At 57.5% G+C, this 16,428-nt stretch overlaps 2 protein-coding genes across 3 annotated transcripts; both read right to left on the minus strand.

The window, feature by feature from the left end:
- Nucleotides 1-1,817: 1,817 nt before the first annotated feature.
- Nucleotides 1,818-7,555, minus strand: LOC113256864 (laminin subunit beta-1-like). Of its 2 annotated transcripts, XM_057312092.1 has the most exons (6): nt 6,005-7,555; nt 3,657-5,510; nt 3,513-3,566; nt 3,197-3,428; nt 2,997-3,117; nt 1,818-2,628 (listed from the first exon to the last, which is right to left on the minus strand). In XM_057312092.1, the coding sequence occupies exons 2-6, from the start codon at nt 3,751-3,753 to the stop codon at nt 2,083-2,085; spliced, it is 1,050 nt and encodes a 349-aa protein (XP_057168075.1). In that variant the 5' UTR covers nt 3,754-5,510; nt 6,005-7,555; the 3' UTR covers nt 1,818-2,082. The 2 variants fall into 2 exon arrangements, with proteins under 2 accessions (XP_057168075.1, XP_026356609.1); XM_026500824.4 differs by lacking the exon at nt 6,005-7,555 and having other exon boundaries at nt 3,657-5,658.
- CCDC71 (coiled-coil domain containing 71) lies at nt 7,555-15,808 on the minus strand. The gene is made up of 2 exons (XM_026500822.4): nt 15,730-15,808; nt 7,555-13,550 (listed from the first exon to the last, which is right to left on the minus strand). Exon 2 carries the CDS (start codon nt 13,496-13,498, stop codon nt 12,038-12,040), a length of 1,461 nt encoding a protein of 486 aa, XP_026356607.2. The 5' UTR covers nt 13,499-13,550; nt 15,730-15,808; the 3' UTR covers nt 7,555-12,037.
- Nucleotides 15,809-16,428: the final 620 nt, after the last annotated feature.

Consider the following 16,428-nt stretch of genomic DNA (forward strand, 5'->3'; position numbering starts at 1 on the left):
GTGGCCCTTTTGGGCCAGGCCAAGCCCTTGACACAGTCTAGCTCCGGGGATAATTCTTCCAGCTGTGCACACTGCCTCCTAACCCATGGCTCTCTTTCTGCCACAAACTGCCCTATGGCCCACAGTGTCTGGACAAATGCAATCACTTTCCTTCTGCAGGAAGGTGGCGTTATCAGCCTGACCAGAGATGTACTCTCCTCCATGACGCCTCGCTCAAGAGAACCCACCTGACTCCCAAACCCAGGACTCAGGCCAACCTGAGACTCTCTGAAATCCCCGACCCTAAGAAGCTAGCTGGAGACCTCCTCCTTACTGACCCAAGACCCCTTGCCTGAACCCGCCTATCCACTCTGTAAGTTGCTCCAGAGTCCCCGCAATGGGTGAAGAAGATTCCAGGAGAATCTGTGCCTGTCTGGAGTATCCCCTCCAGGGCCTGCAGGTGTCCACCCTGGCCCCTAGCACCCCAGTCAGGCATCACCTGGTATAGGGAGGTGACCTTCTGGGCCACAATTCCCAGCCGCAGCTGGAGCAGAGCTAGACATAGGTCCCAGGAGGTGAAACAGGTAGGGCAGGCCACGCAGTGTGGGAAGCCACCTCTGGAGCCACGTGCACACGCCTGGCACCTCAGCCCTGAGATGCCCTCTCTGCATAGGCAGGCGCCTGCATGTGGATCACAACTGGGCGAGATGGAGCCGTGTGGGTCACAGGCACAGGCTGTGGGGGAGAGACAGGGTCGGAGCAGGGAGCAGGCAGCACTTGCCCCAGCCTTGCCTCCAAGAAGCCTGGGGGACAGCCCTGTATGAGTGGGAGGGCGCACGCAAGCCTTTGCCTAAGCCACTGCTCAGAATGACCACGGGCACAGGCATCCTCCCTGGCCACAGAGGCCATACGGCATGGCAGCCTTTGGGCAGGGAAACAGCACAATGCTCCGGAAGCTCTACAGTCCAGTCAGGGGTCAGCTGGGGTGAAGAACTGGCAGATGGGTTCAGAAAAGAGCCACCTGATGTGTGCTCTCTGTAGGTATACCCCACCTGGCCTTGCCGACAGCCGTTTTCGTGAGTATTTCTTTGAGTTTTGGGGAAAACTGCGATAAGCATGCTAAGCTCGCCCTCAGGAAAGCCCCGCTGCTCCCCTGCTACTCCACACTGGGCTCCTTCAGGACAACCTCACCCCTGCTGCTGTGGATTGTGTGAGTGGTCCTCTCACCTCTGCAGTCCTGCTCTGGGTCACCCCCCCAAATCCTGCCCGGCAGGTGCACTGACCCGTGGCCTGAGGGAAGAGAGCATGAGCCAGTCGGCAGGAGCACAGAGCCTCCTCTGGGCCAGGGAGAAGGACACGAGTGTTTGAAGGCAGTGCATGCACACCAGAGTCTTCTCCCTGACCTGCTCCTGCCCTGGGCAGCACCCACACCTGTGCTTGGCCGGAGGCTTCTCCCTTCCTGCTTCCTCTGGCCTGACCTCCTTGGCCAGCCCCACCTTCCCACATTGCCAGCCTCCCACAGACCCTCTGGGTTCTCAACTCCTGACCTGCTGTTCTTTGCCCCTCTGTGTCCTGATCCAAACACCCCGCTGTCTCCATACCCTTACCCGATGCCTCCTTCACCTTGACTCCCACTGTCTCTTTGTCAAGGACAGAAGAACACATACTTCAGGCCTCATTTCATTCGGTCGCTGACCATTCTCCTCCTAGAAACTCTTGCTCACAGTGACCATCCCCCTCTGCCTACACCAGCTCTCAATCCCCACCCTTCACCGGTGTCTCCTCAGCCTCCCCCGCCCAACCCCCACCACGTTCACTCCACTTGCCAGGACCCATTCACAGTGGGTCACCCACATACTAGCACACGGCTGCATGTGGGGTCAGGCACGTGTGGTCTCATGTCTGCTCTACCCCAAATCCCGCCACCATCTTATAGCCGATGTCACACAAAAGCAGAGACTCACACAGCTGTTTGCAGCCACATGCCCGCTGCTGATGGTCACGTGAACACTCACACCAGCCACAAATAACGTCTTGTCAGAGGCACACACACCTTCACTCACACCCGGACACTGCCACAAGCTATGTGCAATATGGCCTCACTCACTGGGTGACATGCCAGCTGCACAGTGTGTTGGGCATGGCAGGTGCAGGGCTCACAGCCCCGGGGTCCCCCCGGGTGCCAGGAGAGGGGGGCACAGTGGCTACAGTCCTTCCCCGGTGTATGGGGGCAGCAAGGGCACTGCCCGCTGACCTGGTTGCAGAAGGAGGCTTCAGCCCGAGGGGGCACCGTGCAGGGACAGTGCCCTGGGGGTCACAGCTGCAGCCTGGGGACGAGGGAGGGCCTGAGGAAGGAGAACCCACCCACCTGCCTTGGGATGTTCTCACCCATCCTAGCCACACACTCACAACGGTAGCCCCCTGGATGCAGGGCACTGCCATGGAAGCCAGGCCTGCCGTGGGCAAAGCTGCGACCATGGCTGTGGTGCAGACAGCACTGGCAGTGGCCACCGTGGGTGTCGCAGGCAGCAGGGTCATGCGAATCGATATTATTGTTGTACTGACAGGGCCGGCATGGACTCCTTCTGGGGTCTCCCTCTGGCCAAGGGTGCCCAAAGCATCCAGAGGAACAGTGGTCGCAGCAGGGGCCTAGAAAGGATCGAGGTATGTGTGGGTTGTCTCAGGTAGCTTCCTGTACCCTTGTGGCCTGTGGGTCCCACATACCCAGCCAGAAAGTCTGAGATCGAGCCAAGAGGGCAGAGAACACAGGAGCTACATTACAGCCCACCTTCCTGGCTTACAAATTCCATGCCTATAGCTCCTCCCATTTGACCGCCCCCCCCCCCCGCCCCCAACAGCAACTCCTCCAGGAGAGGTGCCCAGCCTGCAGTTCGGCATACAGGTGTCGTGGACCTGATGAAATTGTGAACAAGTGAGCAGGGCCTCAGGTTTTCCCTTGTCAAACATCCCTCACCTGCATAGCCAGGTGCACAGAGGCACAAGACACGTCTACTCACACTGTCCACATGGCAGGAAATCCCATGATAGAGGCCAGAGCCAGGATGCCCAGGACAGGGGCAAGGTCGGCACTGCTGGCCTGAGCCCAGCGTAGGGTCTCCATAGTAGCCATCCAAGCACCTGCGGACAGTAGCACATGGAATGGGACATGGCCCACTCATCATAATTCCTACCCAGCCCTTCCGGTGACAGTGCTCACCTCTCACAGTGCTGGCCTGTGGTGGCTCCCCAGCACGCCTGGCAGATGCCTGTGAGTGGGTGGCACAACTCAGCGTGCCCACTGCAGGCGCAGGGCCAGCAGCACGGGAAGCCCCGCCGGCCAGAGAGGCAGTGGTCACAGCGGCGATCAGCAAGGCCTGCCCAGCATGTGCACTGCCCACTCACAGGGTTGCAAATGGTACCAGTGGCCCCCTCGGTGTGGCAGCGGCACTCTGTGGGGAATGACAGGGCCATCAGAGAAAGGAGATGGTTGGTCCCAGACCCCACACCCATACTCACTGGCCCTGAAGGCTTACCACTGCAGCCAGTGGACCCGAAGCCATATGTTCCAGACGCGCAGCAGTCACAGGCTGGCAGGAGAAAGAGCAAGATAAGGTGAACCTCACGGTGCTTCCTGTAACCCGTGTTGCAGCCCCCTCAAGCCAGGGGCACACACTCACCAAGGCCGCCCCCGTGGAGCAGGGCCGAGATGCTGCAGACGAGGTGGGCACAAACCTCAGGCACAGTGCTGGGGAGGCCAGTCCTCGCTGCCCCCATGCAGCCTGCCTTGTGGAGCTCTTGTACGTGCCCTGTGGCCCCAGATCGCAGCGCCAGCGACTCCTTCACCGCGGCAAGAGCACAATCTAGTAGGAGGGTGGAGGGTGGCAGGCAGAGGGCAGTAAGCCCAGCCCCACTCACTAAACCTACTAACTACACTTCCTTGCAGTGGGTCTCACAGCCCCTTCCTGCCCCTTTTCTCGTCCTCTTCTGAGTCTGTTTCTCCTTCCTGTCCAATGGCCCCGATCTAGTCCAGGCAATGCCGCCTCTCACTCAGAATCATTGCAGCAGCTTCCCCCTAATGATCCATTCTCCGCCATGAATCTGCCCCGTTCAAGTCCCTTCCACGGCTCCCCATAGCCCCACAATAAAGGTTAAGCCCCTCTCCCGGCCCATAGGTCCTTTGAGGTCTGGTGGCTGCCTATTCTCATCTTCTATCCTTGGCATGTGCTTTGCTCCTGCCTGGATCCCCCGCCTTATCTATCCACCTGTCTCAGTCCTCTTGGTGCAACTCCAGGCCTCTGTGATGCCTACTCCCCAGCCCCCCGCATCCACATCATCCTGCTGTAATTTGTCTCCCCCAGATGTGGGGTGGAGCCCCTAGGACCTCACTGAATCCAGAAGGATAGTGCCCCCCTCAGGTCTCCGCACCCCCTTGGTCTTCCACAGCCGTAGGATCGCAGAGTAGCGTGTTCCTGGTTCAAAGCAAAAAGGTCTGGATAAAACCACAGCTCTGGGGGCCCCTGGGTGGCTCAGTTGTTAAGCGTCTGCTTTCGGCTCAGGGCGTGATCCCAGAGTCCTGGAATCGAGCCCCACATCAGGCTCCTCTGCCGGGAGCCTGCTTCTCCCTCTCCCACTCCCCCTGCCTGTGTTCCCTCTCTCGCTGGCTGTCTCTCTCTCTGTCAAATAAATGAATCAAAAAAACAAAAAAACAAAAAACAAAACAAATAAACAAAAAAAACCCCACAGCACCGCCTGGAGCAGGGAAGGAGTAAGGGTGGGGTAAGGAGGCTGTGATCATGTGGTCCCAGGGGTGTCCCATTTCAGCTGCATCCAGTATTTCATCATATGGCCCATGCAAAAAAGACCAACTTCTTAAATCCCACTCTGTGTCACATTCAGTCCCTGTTTTGATTGCTCTATGACATGATGATATTGCATATTGGAGATTTTCCACTTCAAATGTTATTTCAAATGTGTTGGCAGCATAATAGGGTCTTGCTAATGGAGGTCCTAGGGTCCTGCCTGTGTGGATAGGTCAAGGCCACCTGGAAGAGCTGCTCTGAGTGCAGATAGCATAGGACCATGTCATACTCCATGGCACGAGGCACTGTGGGCGCCAGCAGAGAGAGGCCAGCTCCATCAATCACATGTGCAAAGCCCAAGCCAGTCCGCAGTGCAGAGCCAGCTCCCTGCTGCAAGGGCAGGGGTTCCTCTGGGGCCTGGATGTGAGACACACTCCCAGGCCTAGATCACCCCAAGACCAGGACCCTCAGGATTTAGGCTCCCGTTACCCCAAGACCTCAGGGACCCACATCCCCAGGGCTAGGGCCCCATCCCTACTAAGACCCTGGCGACCTATGACCCCACCCTGTTCCTCAGATTCCTCACCTTGGGCAGCTGGCTGCTGAATAGGCCTGCCTAGCAGGGTGGCGGGCACATGGAGGGTCACGCTGTCTCCGAAGTCGGGGCTGAAGCCAATCAGGAGATGTCCCTGAGGTTTGTGTACAGTGGGCAGGAACAGGCCAGGGGGCTCCCTGGGGGCCAGTCGGGGGTCAGTGTCCTCCAACATTCTGGCCCGCTCTTCTCCCACACTGCCCTGAAAATGGGGGTTCTAAGACACCAAACCTCTAACCATGCTGATGCCCCCACCTGGACTTTCTCACCTTCCTAACCCTGCTCAGCCTCTTATTCCAACTAGCTCTCTCTACACACTCCCTCCCTCCCCTGAAAACCAAGTCTGAGCCTTGGTTTCCTCCTGCCCCTGCCCCTCCCCCCCTCCTGGACACTCATAGGCAACTGGGGGTCAGCTGGCCGGAGGACCTGGCCAAGCTCAGCTTGAGTAGTGGCTTGGTCAAGAGCAGCACAGAAGTGCCCAGGTTGGAGTTCATGGCAGCGGCGGCCACGGAGGTAAGGGCGGTACAGGCAGAGGCCCTCCCCAGCAGAACACCTGAGCAAGATGGGGGTGGGGAAGGAGAGTCAACTCCTGATTCTTGCCACTTGATCCCAATTCCCAGGCCTTGTCTTGTACCTGCTGCTGTAGGCACCCCCAAAGTCACAGTCACAGGGCCAGCAGCCTACAGAGTCACCGCTCAGACCGCAGAACTCGGGCTGCAAGAGAGAGCAAGTAGGTGGAGAAAGGACAAGAAGATCTGGAGCCTGGGAGGTCAAATACTGGGACTGCCTGTTGCAGGAGGAAAGGGTGTGGGCACAGGGCTTGAATGCTCCTCTGCTTACTGCTGAGAGGGGGTGAGGAGACCCCTGTGTACTCATGCACAACTTCGTAAGTGGTAGGATGAAGACGCTGCAGGGGTTAAAGCAAAAGTTAAGCCAAGGATTTATGTTCAAGGAGAGGCAAGAAAGGGATGGAATTGTTTCTTGGACCGAGTGTTCCTTCAAATATTTTTGTTGCAAAACACCTTTAAACCCAGTGCTTTAAACCAATACTGTTGTAACTTGTTCCATCGCTTTTCCTTTTTATGCTCCCAAAGCTCCCACCTGAGGACATACACTGAGGTGGCATTGACCCTGACAGCCCGGGCAGGGAGTCGAACCAACCCATGTGCAAGGCTCAGTCTATAGTCACCCTGATTATAGCCTCATACTTATCAGCTTCTAGAAGCTCAATGCCCAAGATCAAGGTCAAATCAGAGGTGGGTCAAGGCTTACCAGACAATGGCTGCAGTCGTGTCCAAAGACAAAGCGTTTGCAGTGACAGGCACCGTTAGTGGGATCACAGGCATGAGTGCCAGGGACCCAGCCGTGGAGGTCACACCTGCAGGCTAGGGCACCAGGCTCTCAGGGTGCTATTGGGACTGCTGCAAGGGTAGGTGCATGTGTATATTATTAAGGCAGTGACTGAAGGCAGAGCAAGGACATGGGGTTTGGGGTCCTCTCCCAGGGTAACTCACGCTGGCAACCTTCTGTGTGGGTGGGGCTGAGGCCATAGTGACCAGGCCGGTAGAAGTCACAGCGCTGGCCCCAGACATGAACTTTGCAGCGACACTGCCCAGAGAGGAGGCCACGAGTCTCATCTGTGTGGGCATGATACAAACCCCCTTCCAGGGTCCCCACAGGGTCACAGTCACAAGCTGGATCATGGGTCAGAGGTGAGGACAGAGTTAGGTCAGAGGTCACCATGGAGCTGAAGGATCGGGGTCAGAGTTGGAATTGGGGATTGGAGGACTCACATTTGCAAGAGGAAGGAACGGGGATCCTCCTTGGGATCTCGGTGGAAGAAGGGCTGGCAGAGCTCACAGCGATGCCCAGCTGTGTTTGCTGACATGCGTCACACACACCTCCACTCACATTGCCAGGTGCCAGATATAAGGCCATGTCAAAGTGACAACTGCGGGCATGCCCATTGCACTTGCATTCTAGGCGGATATGGAGTGGGCTGACCCAGGCAAATACGGCCAGGCAGAGAGGGCATGGCACCTACCCTGGCAGGTGTGAGGGTGCCCAGGCTCTGCTGCATGCCATGGGTGTTCCTGGTACAGGTCCTGGCAGCGCTCACACTAGGTACCAGCTGTGTGGTGGTGGCAGATGCAAAGGCCATGCACCTGCCAGGGAGGAGGGCAAGATGAGTCTGCCCCAGTCCCCCCAGCCTGCCCGCCCCACCAGCCACAGGATGCCCCTCCCATGGTGCTCGCCATGCCTTTCACATTGGCTGGGGTCCGAGCTGTGGGCTTACACTCAGAGGCATGGCCATGGCACAGGCAGCTGCCTCTGGGGCCACGAGCTTATAAAACGCATAGTAGTTGAAGGGGTGTCCCTTTAGGCCCCCCAGAGGCCTGTCACCCAGTGTGTGCAGTTTGGAGAAGTTCACACGGAGGTCTGTCACATGCAGAGTTCTGGAGACACAGACTGGGGGACCTCAGATGCACTGGTCATCATCCCTCTATGGCTGAAATGGAAGGGGGAGGAATGGGGGTAGGGCCTCTTCTCTGCATCCCTACAGCCACCTCCTCCGGCATTCATGCTGTGGGACCCCCCCCCCCCACTCCTGCTCCTCTGGGCATACCATCTTAGGGTGACTACAGCCTAATGGTGAGAATTCCACTTCTGAATGGCTCCAGCCCTGGTATCACTCCTGAGCTGAGACCTGCACATCCCACTGCTTCCTGAACACCCCATCCTGGAATCACTAGCTATTTGAAACCTGCTTCCCCAATGCAGTAAAGCATTCCATTCCCCAGCCCATCACCAAAACTAGAAAACAGTTTATCATCCAGCCAAACCATATACGGTATTAGCTTATTTATCCACTGTTTTTCTCACTTTCATGGCAGCTCCAAGAAGACATCTTGTCTATCTGCTCCCCACTGAGCACTGCTCAGAAGACAGATGCCCGGAACACAGCAGAGCTCAATGGGCACTTGCTCAACGTACACATGGGAGAGATGGGTCCATGGCTCCTTTCTGCTCCACAGCTTATGTCAGTTACTGAGCCAAGGTTCTCTCTTATACCCCTCCTTTGCCAGGTGTCTCTCTCCTGATCAGATCAGAAGAGCAACAGCTGCTTGGAAACCTAGCAGGGGGACTTGGTGAGTAGTTGGTAACAATCAGTCATGGGGGGTGGAAAGCACAAAGAAAATGCTAGTTTGGGGTATCTCCTGCTCTGGTACTTGCCTGACCTGACTCTGGGTGGCCCTGCTGGGTTTTGGCTCTGTGTCTCTTACCTTTCAAGACTTCTGCTTTACAAGAAAAAGGTCACAACCCAGAGACGCCCTGGCGCCACCTAGAGGCAGCTGCAGAGATGCAGGGTACCAACTAAGGCCCAGGTGATGAGTCAGGGAGGGCAACGCCAGGGGTCCATGATGGGGGCAGTGATGGAGGCTCATAACGGGGACAGTTATGAGGTTATAGGTGCATTATAGGTACATTGTTGGGGGCTGGCATAGAAAGTAGTGATGAGAACCCCAATGGGGCCCCATAAAGGAGTTATGATGGGGCAGAGATAGAAACTGCTACACATGCCAGTCCCTATGCACGGGGCACAGGTACGGGGAACAATGATGGGACAGGAATGGAGGGCCATAACAGGGCCCACAATGGAGGACCATGACGGGGCAGAGCTGGGGAGTGATGCTGGCTTGCCTGCCACCCCTGCCCCACTTGTGTACACACTCAGGCAGGACCTCCCCTCCCCCCAGTATCTGGCTGTCCTAACATGCAAGGAGTACAAGACTGGCTGTGGGGACGACTACCCTGAATCTTGGGGTTGTTTGGGTACTCCACCAGAGTGCCTGGGCCCAGAACTTTGAAAATTACCTGAGAGAAAAAAAGCAAACCTGAGCCTCTGGCTTCACCCCAGGGCCCAAACCCCCTTCCTCTGGGTGTGACCTCTCCCTCAGTGGAAGGCTTGATGTCAGAGTAACGCTGGTCACAAACAAGGTCACTCTGTGGCCAGGAGCAGGAGGGATCCCAGGAAAAAGGCCCAAGCAGTTGTAGGCAAAGTATCGGTACACATGCCAGGAGTGGCCATGGTCCACTGAGCGCCCCAGGAGCAGAGTTGCTGGGCAGAATGTCTGGGGACAGGAGGGGGATCCTTGGGTCACCAGGGGCAAGCATCACTGGTGCCCATCAGGTCAGGAGGCACCGACCACACCTTCAGGCTGGGGCACTGGGTCACCTTGAAAGTCATGATGGGGTGGGTAAAGTAGAAGGCACTCTCTAGGTCCAGCTGGATGGTGACATTCTCAACACCTGCAACCACAAGGGCTTGTCAGAGTGACCAGGCCCTGACCCTAGACCTGCACACATGGGCACATGGGTACCCTCACTACTCTCTGCTTGCCACCAGGTCTTGTTGCTGCCACTACCATCAATCCAGATCACATTTAAATGCCACGGCCTCCCTGGTCCCGAGTCACAAAAGAAGCAATTCTCAGATTCCTGGGGGCATGCCCAAGGAGAATGACAAGGCAAGAGGTAGGTGGTTGGCCCCCAATTCCAAAATTTCACAGCACAGTCCTCCCCCCTCCAGCCCCCAGCAATGACCTGAACCCAACAAGGCCAAACCTGCAGGAAAACCCAGAGATACCATCTCCAGAGCCCTTACACTCCTCCCCACCTGTAGCTGACTGGCCATGCAGTATGGCTCAGGGCCATGGAGGCCACAGGTGGACGAGGCTTGAAGGTTCTGGCCACGGCCAACAATCAAGTGGCCAGTAGGCGGGTAGCAGCTGCCACTTGAGCAGCTGGGTGGGGGTGGGGGGGTTAGTGTGTCTGGCACCTCCTCAGCAATTGTTCTGGGAGCCTGGACTGGGAAGGACAGGGTCTGAGTAGAGATCCTAGGGGTACCCCCCACCTCACTCTGCCCCACAGGGAGGCCTTGAGAGTTCTCTCCCTCTGGATAGCTCTCAAGGAAAGAGCCAACCTCTCACCCACTCATGACAGCAGCAGCAGCAGCAGAACTGAAAGGAGTTGCAGACTGCAAAAAAGGAGGCCTAGCCTGGCTGGGGGTCCTGGGCCATGGGAACTGGAATCAGGCCTGAGAGAGAGGATGAAGAGTGGGTCCCAAGCAGGCTGACCTTGAGAAGCTGGGTGTCGCCCCACACTCACATAGATGAAAGCAGCACTGCCAGACACAAGGAGCATGCAGGATTGTGAAGCCACAGTGAGGCTGGCAGCAAGGGGTTCCCCAGAGCCTGAGAACCAAGGGAGGCCGCACCCTATTAATGGCAGCCATCAGATGCAGAAAAAAAGGTAAGTAGGGGGGTACCAAAAAGCAAGCAGAACTTCTCTACAGTTCCACCACCTGATGTAGCTGGCGCTAGTGGGGCCAGGGTTCAGACCAACCCACAGAGACAGAAGAGATCCGATTCTCATTCAAATGAGGCTCCCACCCCAAGCCCTGAAAGGCTGCTGGTCTCTAGGAACCTCTGGGGAATGTGTCCCCCTCACTGCCAGCCCCAGCCACTGCCTTTCAGGCTGGGCAGACAGGGAAGGACTGGCAGATGGGCGGGGAGCTAGTTTTGTTTGGGGCCCAGCCCCCTCTCCAAAGCAGGAAGAGCTGTTAGTGTCTGAAACACACACATACCCCTGTCGGGAAGCTTGATAAGGCTGAACCTGGGAACAGAGTGCTTGGGACTCAGGCAGAAAGCACTGCTGATGGGGAGAAGCAGCTGTAGAAACTCTCCTGGCTCAGCTAACACCGTACCCCACTCATCCAAGGAGAAAATTCTGCAGTCAGTGAGGACAGACTCAGTGGCCAAACAACCCAGAGCCCTGGCCTCTGACACTACCCCCAAACCCTTGCCACTAACTGGAAAAGTCGAGGCTGGAAGGACAGACAGAGGTACTTCAGGTAATTTAGGCCTGGCCCTTCCCCAGACAAGCTCAGGTAAAGCCCCAAGATTTCAGCCACAGCCAGCTAGGAGACAAGGCCAGGCTGTCTGAATGGCCCCTGGGGAGCAGTACCACAAAATCCCCCTTCCCTGGCCTAGAAACCTGCTGGCTGCCAAGGTTCCCCACAGGGCCACCGACTGTCCTCTTGCGTAGTATGGCCTAACTGGGAAACAAACCAGCGCAGCCTGAATGGGAGGTGTGCCACCTCAGAGTGGCTCTGCCCCTGTCCACAGGGGCTGCTTCTCGCACATCCACAGAGGCCAGCACCTCCAGAGGAGCCTGAGAGCTACTCTTCCCACTCACAGCGATGACCTATCTCAGGCTACTGGGACCCCCTTTTGGCAGCCCTGTTCCTGGGGCCACTTTTCCTGTATGCTCAAGCTGGCCTACCAGCAGCTACAAATGCAAAAAAGACCATGAAGGGTGGGCAGGGAGACTGGAAGGTGGAAAGGTATAAAACGTGATAGATGGAACAGTGGAGGTACAACTTGAAGAGTAACAAATCACAGTGCATCGCGCCATGAGAACGGCCCTCCCGCCCACCCATACCACCCCATATCCTCCAGTCTCTGAAAGGAGAATGGTGGCTCTCAGGGCCCAGGAGAGGCACCTGGAGTCCTTGGGGTTGTAGAATCCATGGGCATTGCACACTGTGCCACTGGCCACACAGACAATTGGGCTCAGTTTCCCCAAATGTTGCTATGCGAAGGAATCAGGGCGCTGAGTATGGCAGCAACGGCTGGAGCTGTATCACAGGGGACAGGTTCACACGGAGGATCCGTTGAGCCCGCTGCCGCACCTCATCGTCCGAGGACCGCCTGTCCACCTTGATGGCCCGGAATTTCAGCAGTTTTGCTGTTCCAGGCCCTAGCCACGCCTTAGGGGATCGGGGCCCAAGTCGTGTTCTTTTCCGGGGAGGAAGATCCTTTGCCGCCTCAGCCCTTTTCCTCTTCTGCCCCACAGTCTCAGGGCGGCTTTTCGGGCCCCTCCTCGCAGTCCTGGCCTGAACAGACCCTTTTGGCCTGCCCCTGCTCCTGGACTGGGTCCGAGCCACCTTGGCCTTGGCCCGCACCGCCTTGGCCCTGGCCCGCACCGCCTTGGCCCTGGCCCGCACTGCCTTGGCCCTGGCCCGCACCGCCTTGGCCTTGGCCCGCACCGCCTTGGCTTTGGCCTTGATCTGTGCTGCCTTGGCCTTGGCCCGGATCCGTGACGCCTTGGCCCTGGCCCTGATCTGTGCTGCCTTGGCTTTTGCCCGAGCCTTGGCAGCTTTGGCCTGTGTTCGAGCCGCCTTGGCCTGGGCAGCTTTGGCCAGTGTTCGAGCTGCCTTGGCCTGGGACGTTTTGGTGCCCAGGGCAGAGCCACCTTTCATTCGTAAGCCACCAAGGGACCCAGTGGCTTTGTAGGTCTTGTTCCGGGGTGTAGTGCCTTGTTGGGGTCTGGCCCTGCGGCGTCTGTGAGTCAGACACTTGGGGCCCTTGCCTGTGGCTTTTCTGGGAGCTTTGGGCCGACAGTTCCCCTGCCTCTTCCCTGGACCTTTGCGCAACTTCAGGGGAGAGTCTGCAAGTGAGAGCTGCAGTGACTGTGCCTTGTGCTTGGCACCCAAGCAGGGCATGGGAGACTTTAGTGGAACCAGGGCCTCAAGGACAACAGAGAGCCGCATGGCAGGGTAGACACCTGGATAGAGGTGGGCGGGGAAGCCCACTGCTGCACCCCGGGCACGGCTGGCACTTGACTGCTTCAGGGAGCTCAGCAGCAGGTTGGTGGTAGCATGCTTGGCAAGGGCTGGTGTGGACGCTTTGGCCAGCCTCCCAGATAGTGGCATAGGGAGCAGCGTGGCCCGGCCTGCAGGCAGCCGCATGGCAGTTCGGGGAGCACTGGCTGGAGGTGATGTGGCAGCTGGGGTGGGGGCACGAGCTTGCAGCTTCGTCTGGCTTGGGGGGTTGGCTGTGCATGAACTATAGCCATAGACATCACCGCTGCGCAGGATGGTGGGTTGGAAGCCATCATCCCGCAGGCCCTGCAGGAAGGCTACAAGCTGGGCCTCTGTGGCACTGAGATCCTGGCTCATGGGGTTAAAGACAAGCAGCGCCTCCTCCAGGGCCTTCTTCCCTGCCGTGGAGATCCGCGACCAGGAGTGCACAGCTTTCTCCTCCACATGCTGCACCACGCTCATGGCATTAGGCACTGCAGATCTGCCTGGGTATCCACAAACCAGCGCTCGGCACCTCCAAGACAAGAGGAAAAGAATCAATAAGAACGGCACCGAGGGGCGCCTGGCTGGCTCAGTTGGTGGAGCATGCGTCTCTTGATCTTGGGGTCGTGAGTTCAAGCCCCATGTTGGGTGTAGAGTTTACTTAAAAAAACGATAATACTTCAGATATATTGCATTAAAGAAAATATATCATTACATAAAAAAACAAAAACAAACCAGCACTGAGGTAAGAGGCAAGGCAGGTAGATAAGTCCATCAGGGCCTGCACTCTCCATAACAATCATCGATACAAAAGTCCTGGCCAGAGTAAGCCACTGCTTGGGGCAAACCCCTGGTCTCCTGAACTACCATGGTGGCAGACTGAGGATTGGGGTGGCAGGGGGGACCCACATGGGTCTGGGTCAAAGGCGGTTTCTTCAAGATAAATGTCCAGAAGCTCAAGAGAGCCATCCAACCTGCTGTTGGGTCCCTTGAAAGATTTGGGCTTGGTTGGCCCATTTTAATTCAATTCTCTGTTTTCTGAGGCCAAAAACCTGGTATTAGACACAACCCTGGGAACGCAGGTGAGTATGTCTTCAAGAAGCCCTATACAGAAGGCAAGACAGAGACCATCAAAGTTCTTGGGGGTGCACAATGTCACCCAGCCCAGCTTGCCACTGAGTTAGAGAAGGATTCCTAGGAGAAGCAACACCTAGATGGGATGTGACTAATGAATAGAAAGGCCCAGATGGAAATGGAGCAAAAAGGGGAACAGCCTATGCAATGGCTTGGAAATGAGAAACAGTAAGGCACATTTAATGTGTGTGACTGGAGTCTGTGGTCAGGGCTGGGAAGTCTAGATGGAAAAACAGCTAAGAGCAGGACAACATGTGCCTTGAAGTCATGCCCATCTCTGTTCCTCCAGCTCTGGTGTTAAGGTGCTCAGGGGTGAACCTCCCTGCCCACCAGACATTTTGCTTTTGGAGTCCCCAGACAGGCTCAGAGGTCTGATCCTGGCACTCAAATCATGGAGACTAACCCCAAAGCAAGAGCCAGACTCTCCTTCGACAGAAACTAAGAATTAGCAGGTACTCAAGATACATGTCTCGGTAATCGGGTAGCCTGGGGGCCAGGTAGCCAGACCAAGAGCCCAAGGTCTGACAGCCAAAGGCTCCAACAGGATGGTTAATAAGGTAGACACTAGAAATTTGAGCTGTCCTAACTAGGGTCTGGAGGGCTGCAGACCTCGGTACAGCCCACATGGAGCTGTCTGGGTACACCCAACTTGTCCCAGGCTTCTTCTCTGAAGAAGCCGCAGGCTGTCAGTCAGGACTAATGTCTAATGCCCAACCCAACACTGAGGCCTCCCAGAGGGAGCTCCCCAGCTGTACGGGAGCATTAAAAGATCAGCTGGGATCAGGCAGGTCCCTGGGGCCAGGAGGCACGTCTGTGCAGGTTCTTCCTACCGCCCTAATGGAGCAGAGGAAGTTTTCAGAATCCCCTGGAGGAAGTGCCCTGGGGCTCTTTGTTTGGAAACATTCTTGGATCCTCAGGTGTCTCGGGCACTTCCTTTCTCCAGAGGCCATTCTCCAAGCACAGTCCTTGCACATGACTTTAGTTCTTTTATTATTTTTTTTTTCCAAGGGGTGTAGTTCCCGGGACTGTGAACTGTTGAATAGGGAGGGGCCTGTTTCCCCGCAGTCACAGATATTGGGGGTGAACTGGGGGCTCTTCCGCCCAGGTCGGTCTAGACTCTTGGGAGGGGTCTTCTGGACTTTCCAAGAGGCTCCGGAAACAGAGGCTGCAGTCTGGCCCCCGACTTCCCTTCACACGTGCCCCCGGGGCCGACAGGGAAGTTGATGAAAGATGGGGGACGGGAGAGGCCTCATACAAGGGGGACTGGGATGGGGGCAGATCAGGGCCATTGGCCTGGGAGTCCGTGTCCCTGGGGCCTGAGCCGCGGATAGGAGCAGGGATCTTGGAGGCAGCGAAACGCGCGGGGCGGGCGGGGCGAGCGGGGCGAGCGGGGCGAGCCCGACCGGTCGCGCAGCCCCAGGGTGGGGTCGCTGGGCAAGGGGTAGGGGGGTGGGGGGAGTCTTGGCCAAGCCGGTGGAGGGAGCGGGTCTCGAAAGAGCCGGCCGCCCGGCCCATCCGCCCCGTCGCCTCGCGGACGGCCCCTCCGCGGCGCGGCTAGGCCCATGGCCCCAACCTACCGGCGCCGCCGCGGGGACCCAGGACGCGCCTCTGCGCCGCCTCCGCTGCTCCAACATGGCCGCCCGCTGCGCACCGGAAGTGTGCCGCACTTCCGCTTCCGGGACCTGGCCCGCCCTAGTGACCCTTGACCCCCCCGAGACCCCGTTTCCCCCAAAGTCTGGGGGCAGGGCAGGTGGGTACCAAGGAAGGCTTCCTGGAGGAGGTGACCGCAGGGACGGCTCTAAATCCATCCGGACCTGAGCAGGAGTCTGAGGAGCAGAGGTGCTCTCAGATTTGTCCCAGACAGGACTGCACAGGAGCCCTCCTAGGACTGGATTAGTGCCTAACTGACACCCCCTCTGAGGGGCCTGGTGGTGCAGCAACATCTGGGAGGGATTCCCTGCAAGCTCCAAGCCATCCTCCAGGCTCTGGTCCTCCCACAGCCACGGACAAGGCCTGCCTCTGTCCCGAGCTCCTGACCAGAAGGAAAGAGGAATGCCCCTTGCCTGCCTGGGAGTGCTGCAGGGTTATCTTCTCAAGGGCAGCAGGCCCTCCTCTCTTCCCAAGAATGAGGACCACATGTGGCATGAAAGGCTGGTGGGCACGCATATGTTGCACACAACCCCAAAGCTGGGCATGTCCAATATGAGAGTCCTAGCATACTGTGTACTTGCCCAGGAACATGTGCATGGGTGTAGTGGGAGAACCTTTGCCCAGCC

Source organism: Ursus arctos, unplaced genomic scaffold (genome assembly GCF_023065955.2).
Source record: "Ursus arctos isolate Adak ecotype North America unplaced genomic scaffold, UrsArc2.0 scaffold_14, whole genome shotgun sequence".
Classification (NCBI taxonomy): domain Eukaryota; kingdom Metazoa; phylum Chordata; class Mammalia; order Carnivora; family Ursidae; genus Ursus; species Ursus arctos.

Coding starts and splice junctions, on each gene's coding strand:
- LOC113256864 (XM_057312092.1), bottom strand. CDS start 3,753: ATGGGGGCAGCGAGGACTGGCCTCCCCAGCACTGTGCCTGAGGTTTGT. Junction 3,118..3,196: donor ACAGGCCAGCACTGTGAGAG/GTGAGCACTGTC, acceptor TACTGTCCGCAG/GTGCTTGGATGGCTACTATG. Junction 2,629..2,996: donor TTTCCTGCCATGTGGACAGT/GTGAGTAGACGT, acceptor GATCCTTTCTAG/GCCCCTGCTGCGACCACTGT.
- CCDC71 (XM_026500822.4), bottom strand. CDS start 13,498: ATGAGCGTGGTGCAGCATGTGGAGGAGAAAGCTGTGCACTCCTGGTCG.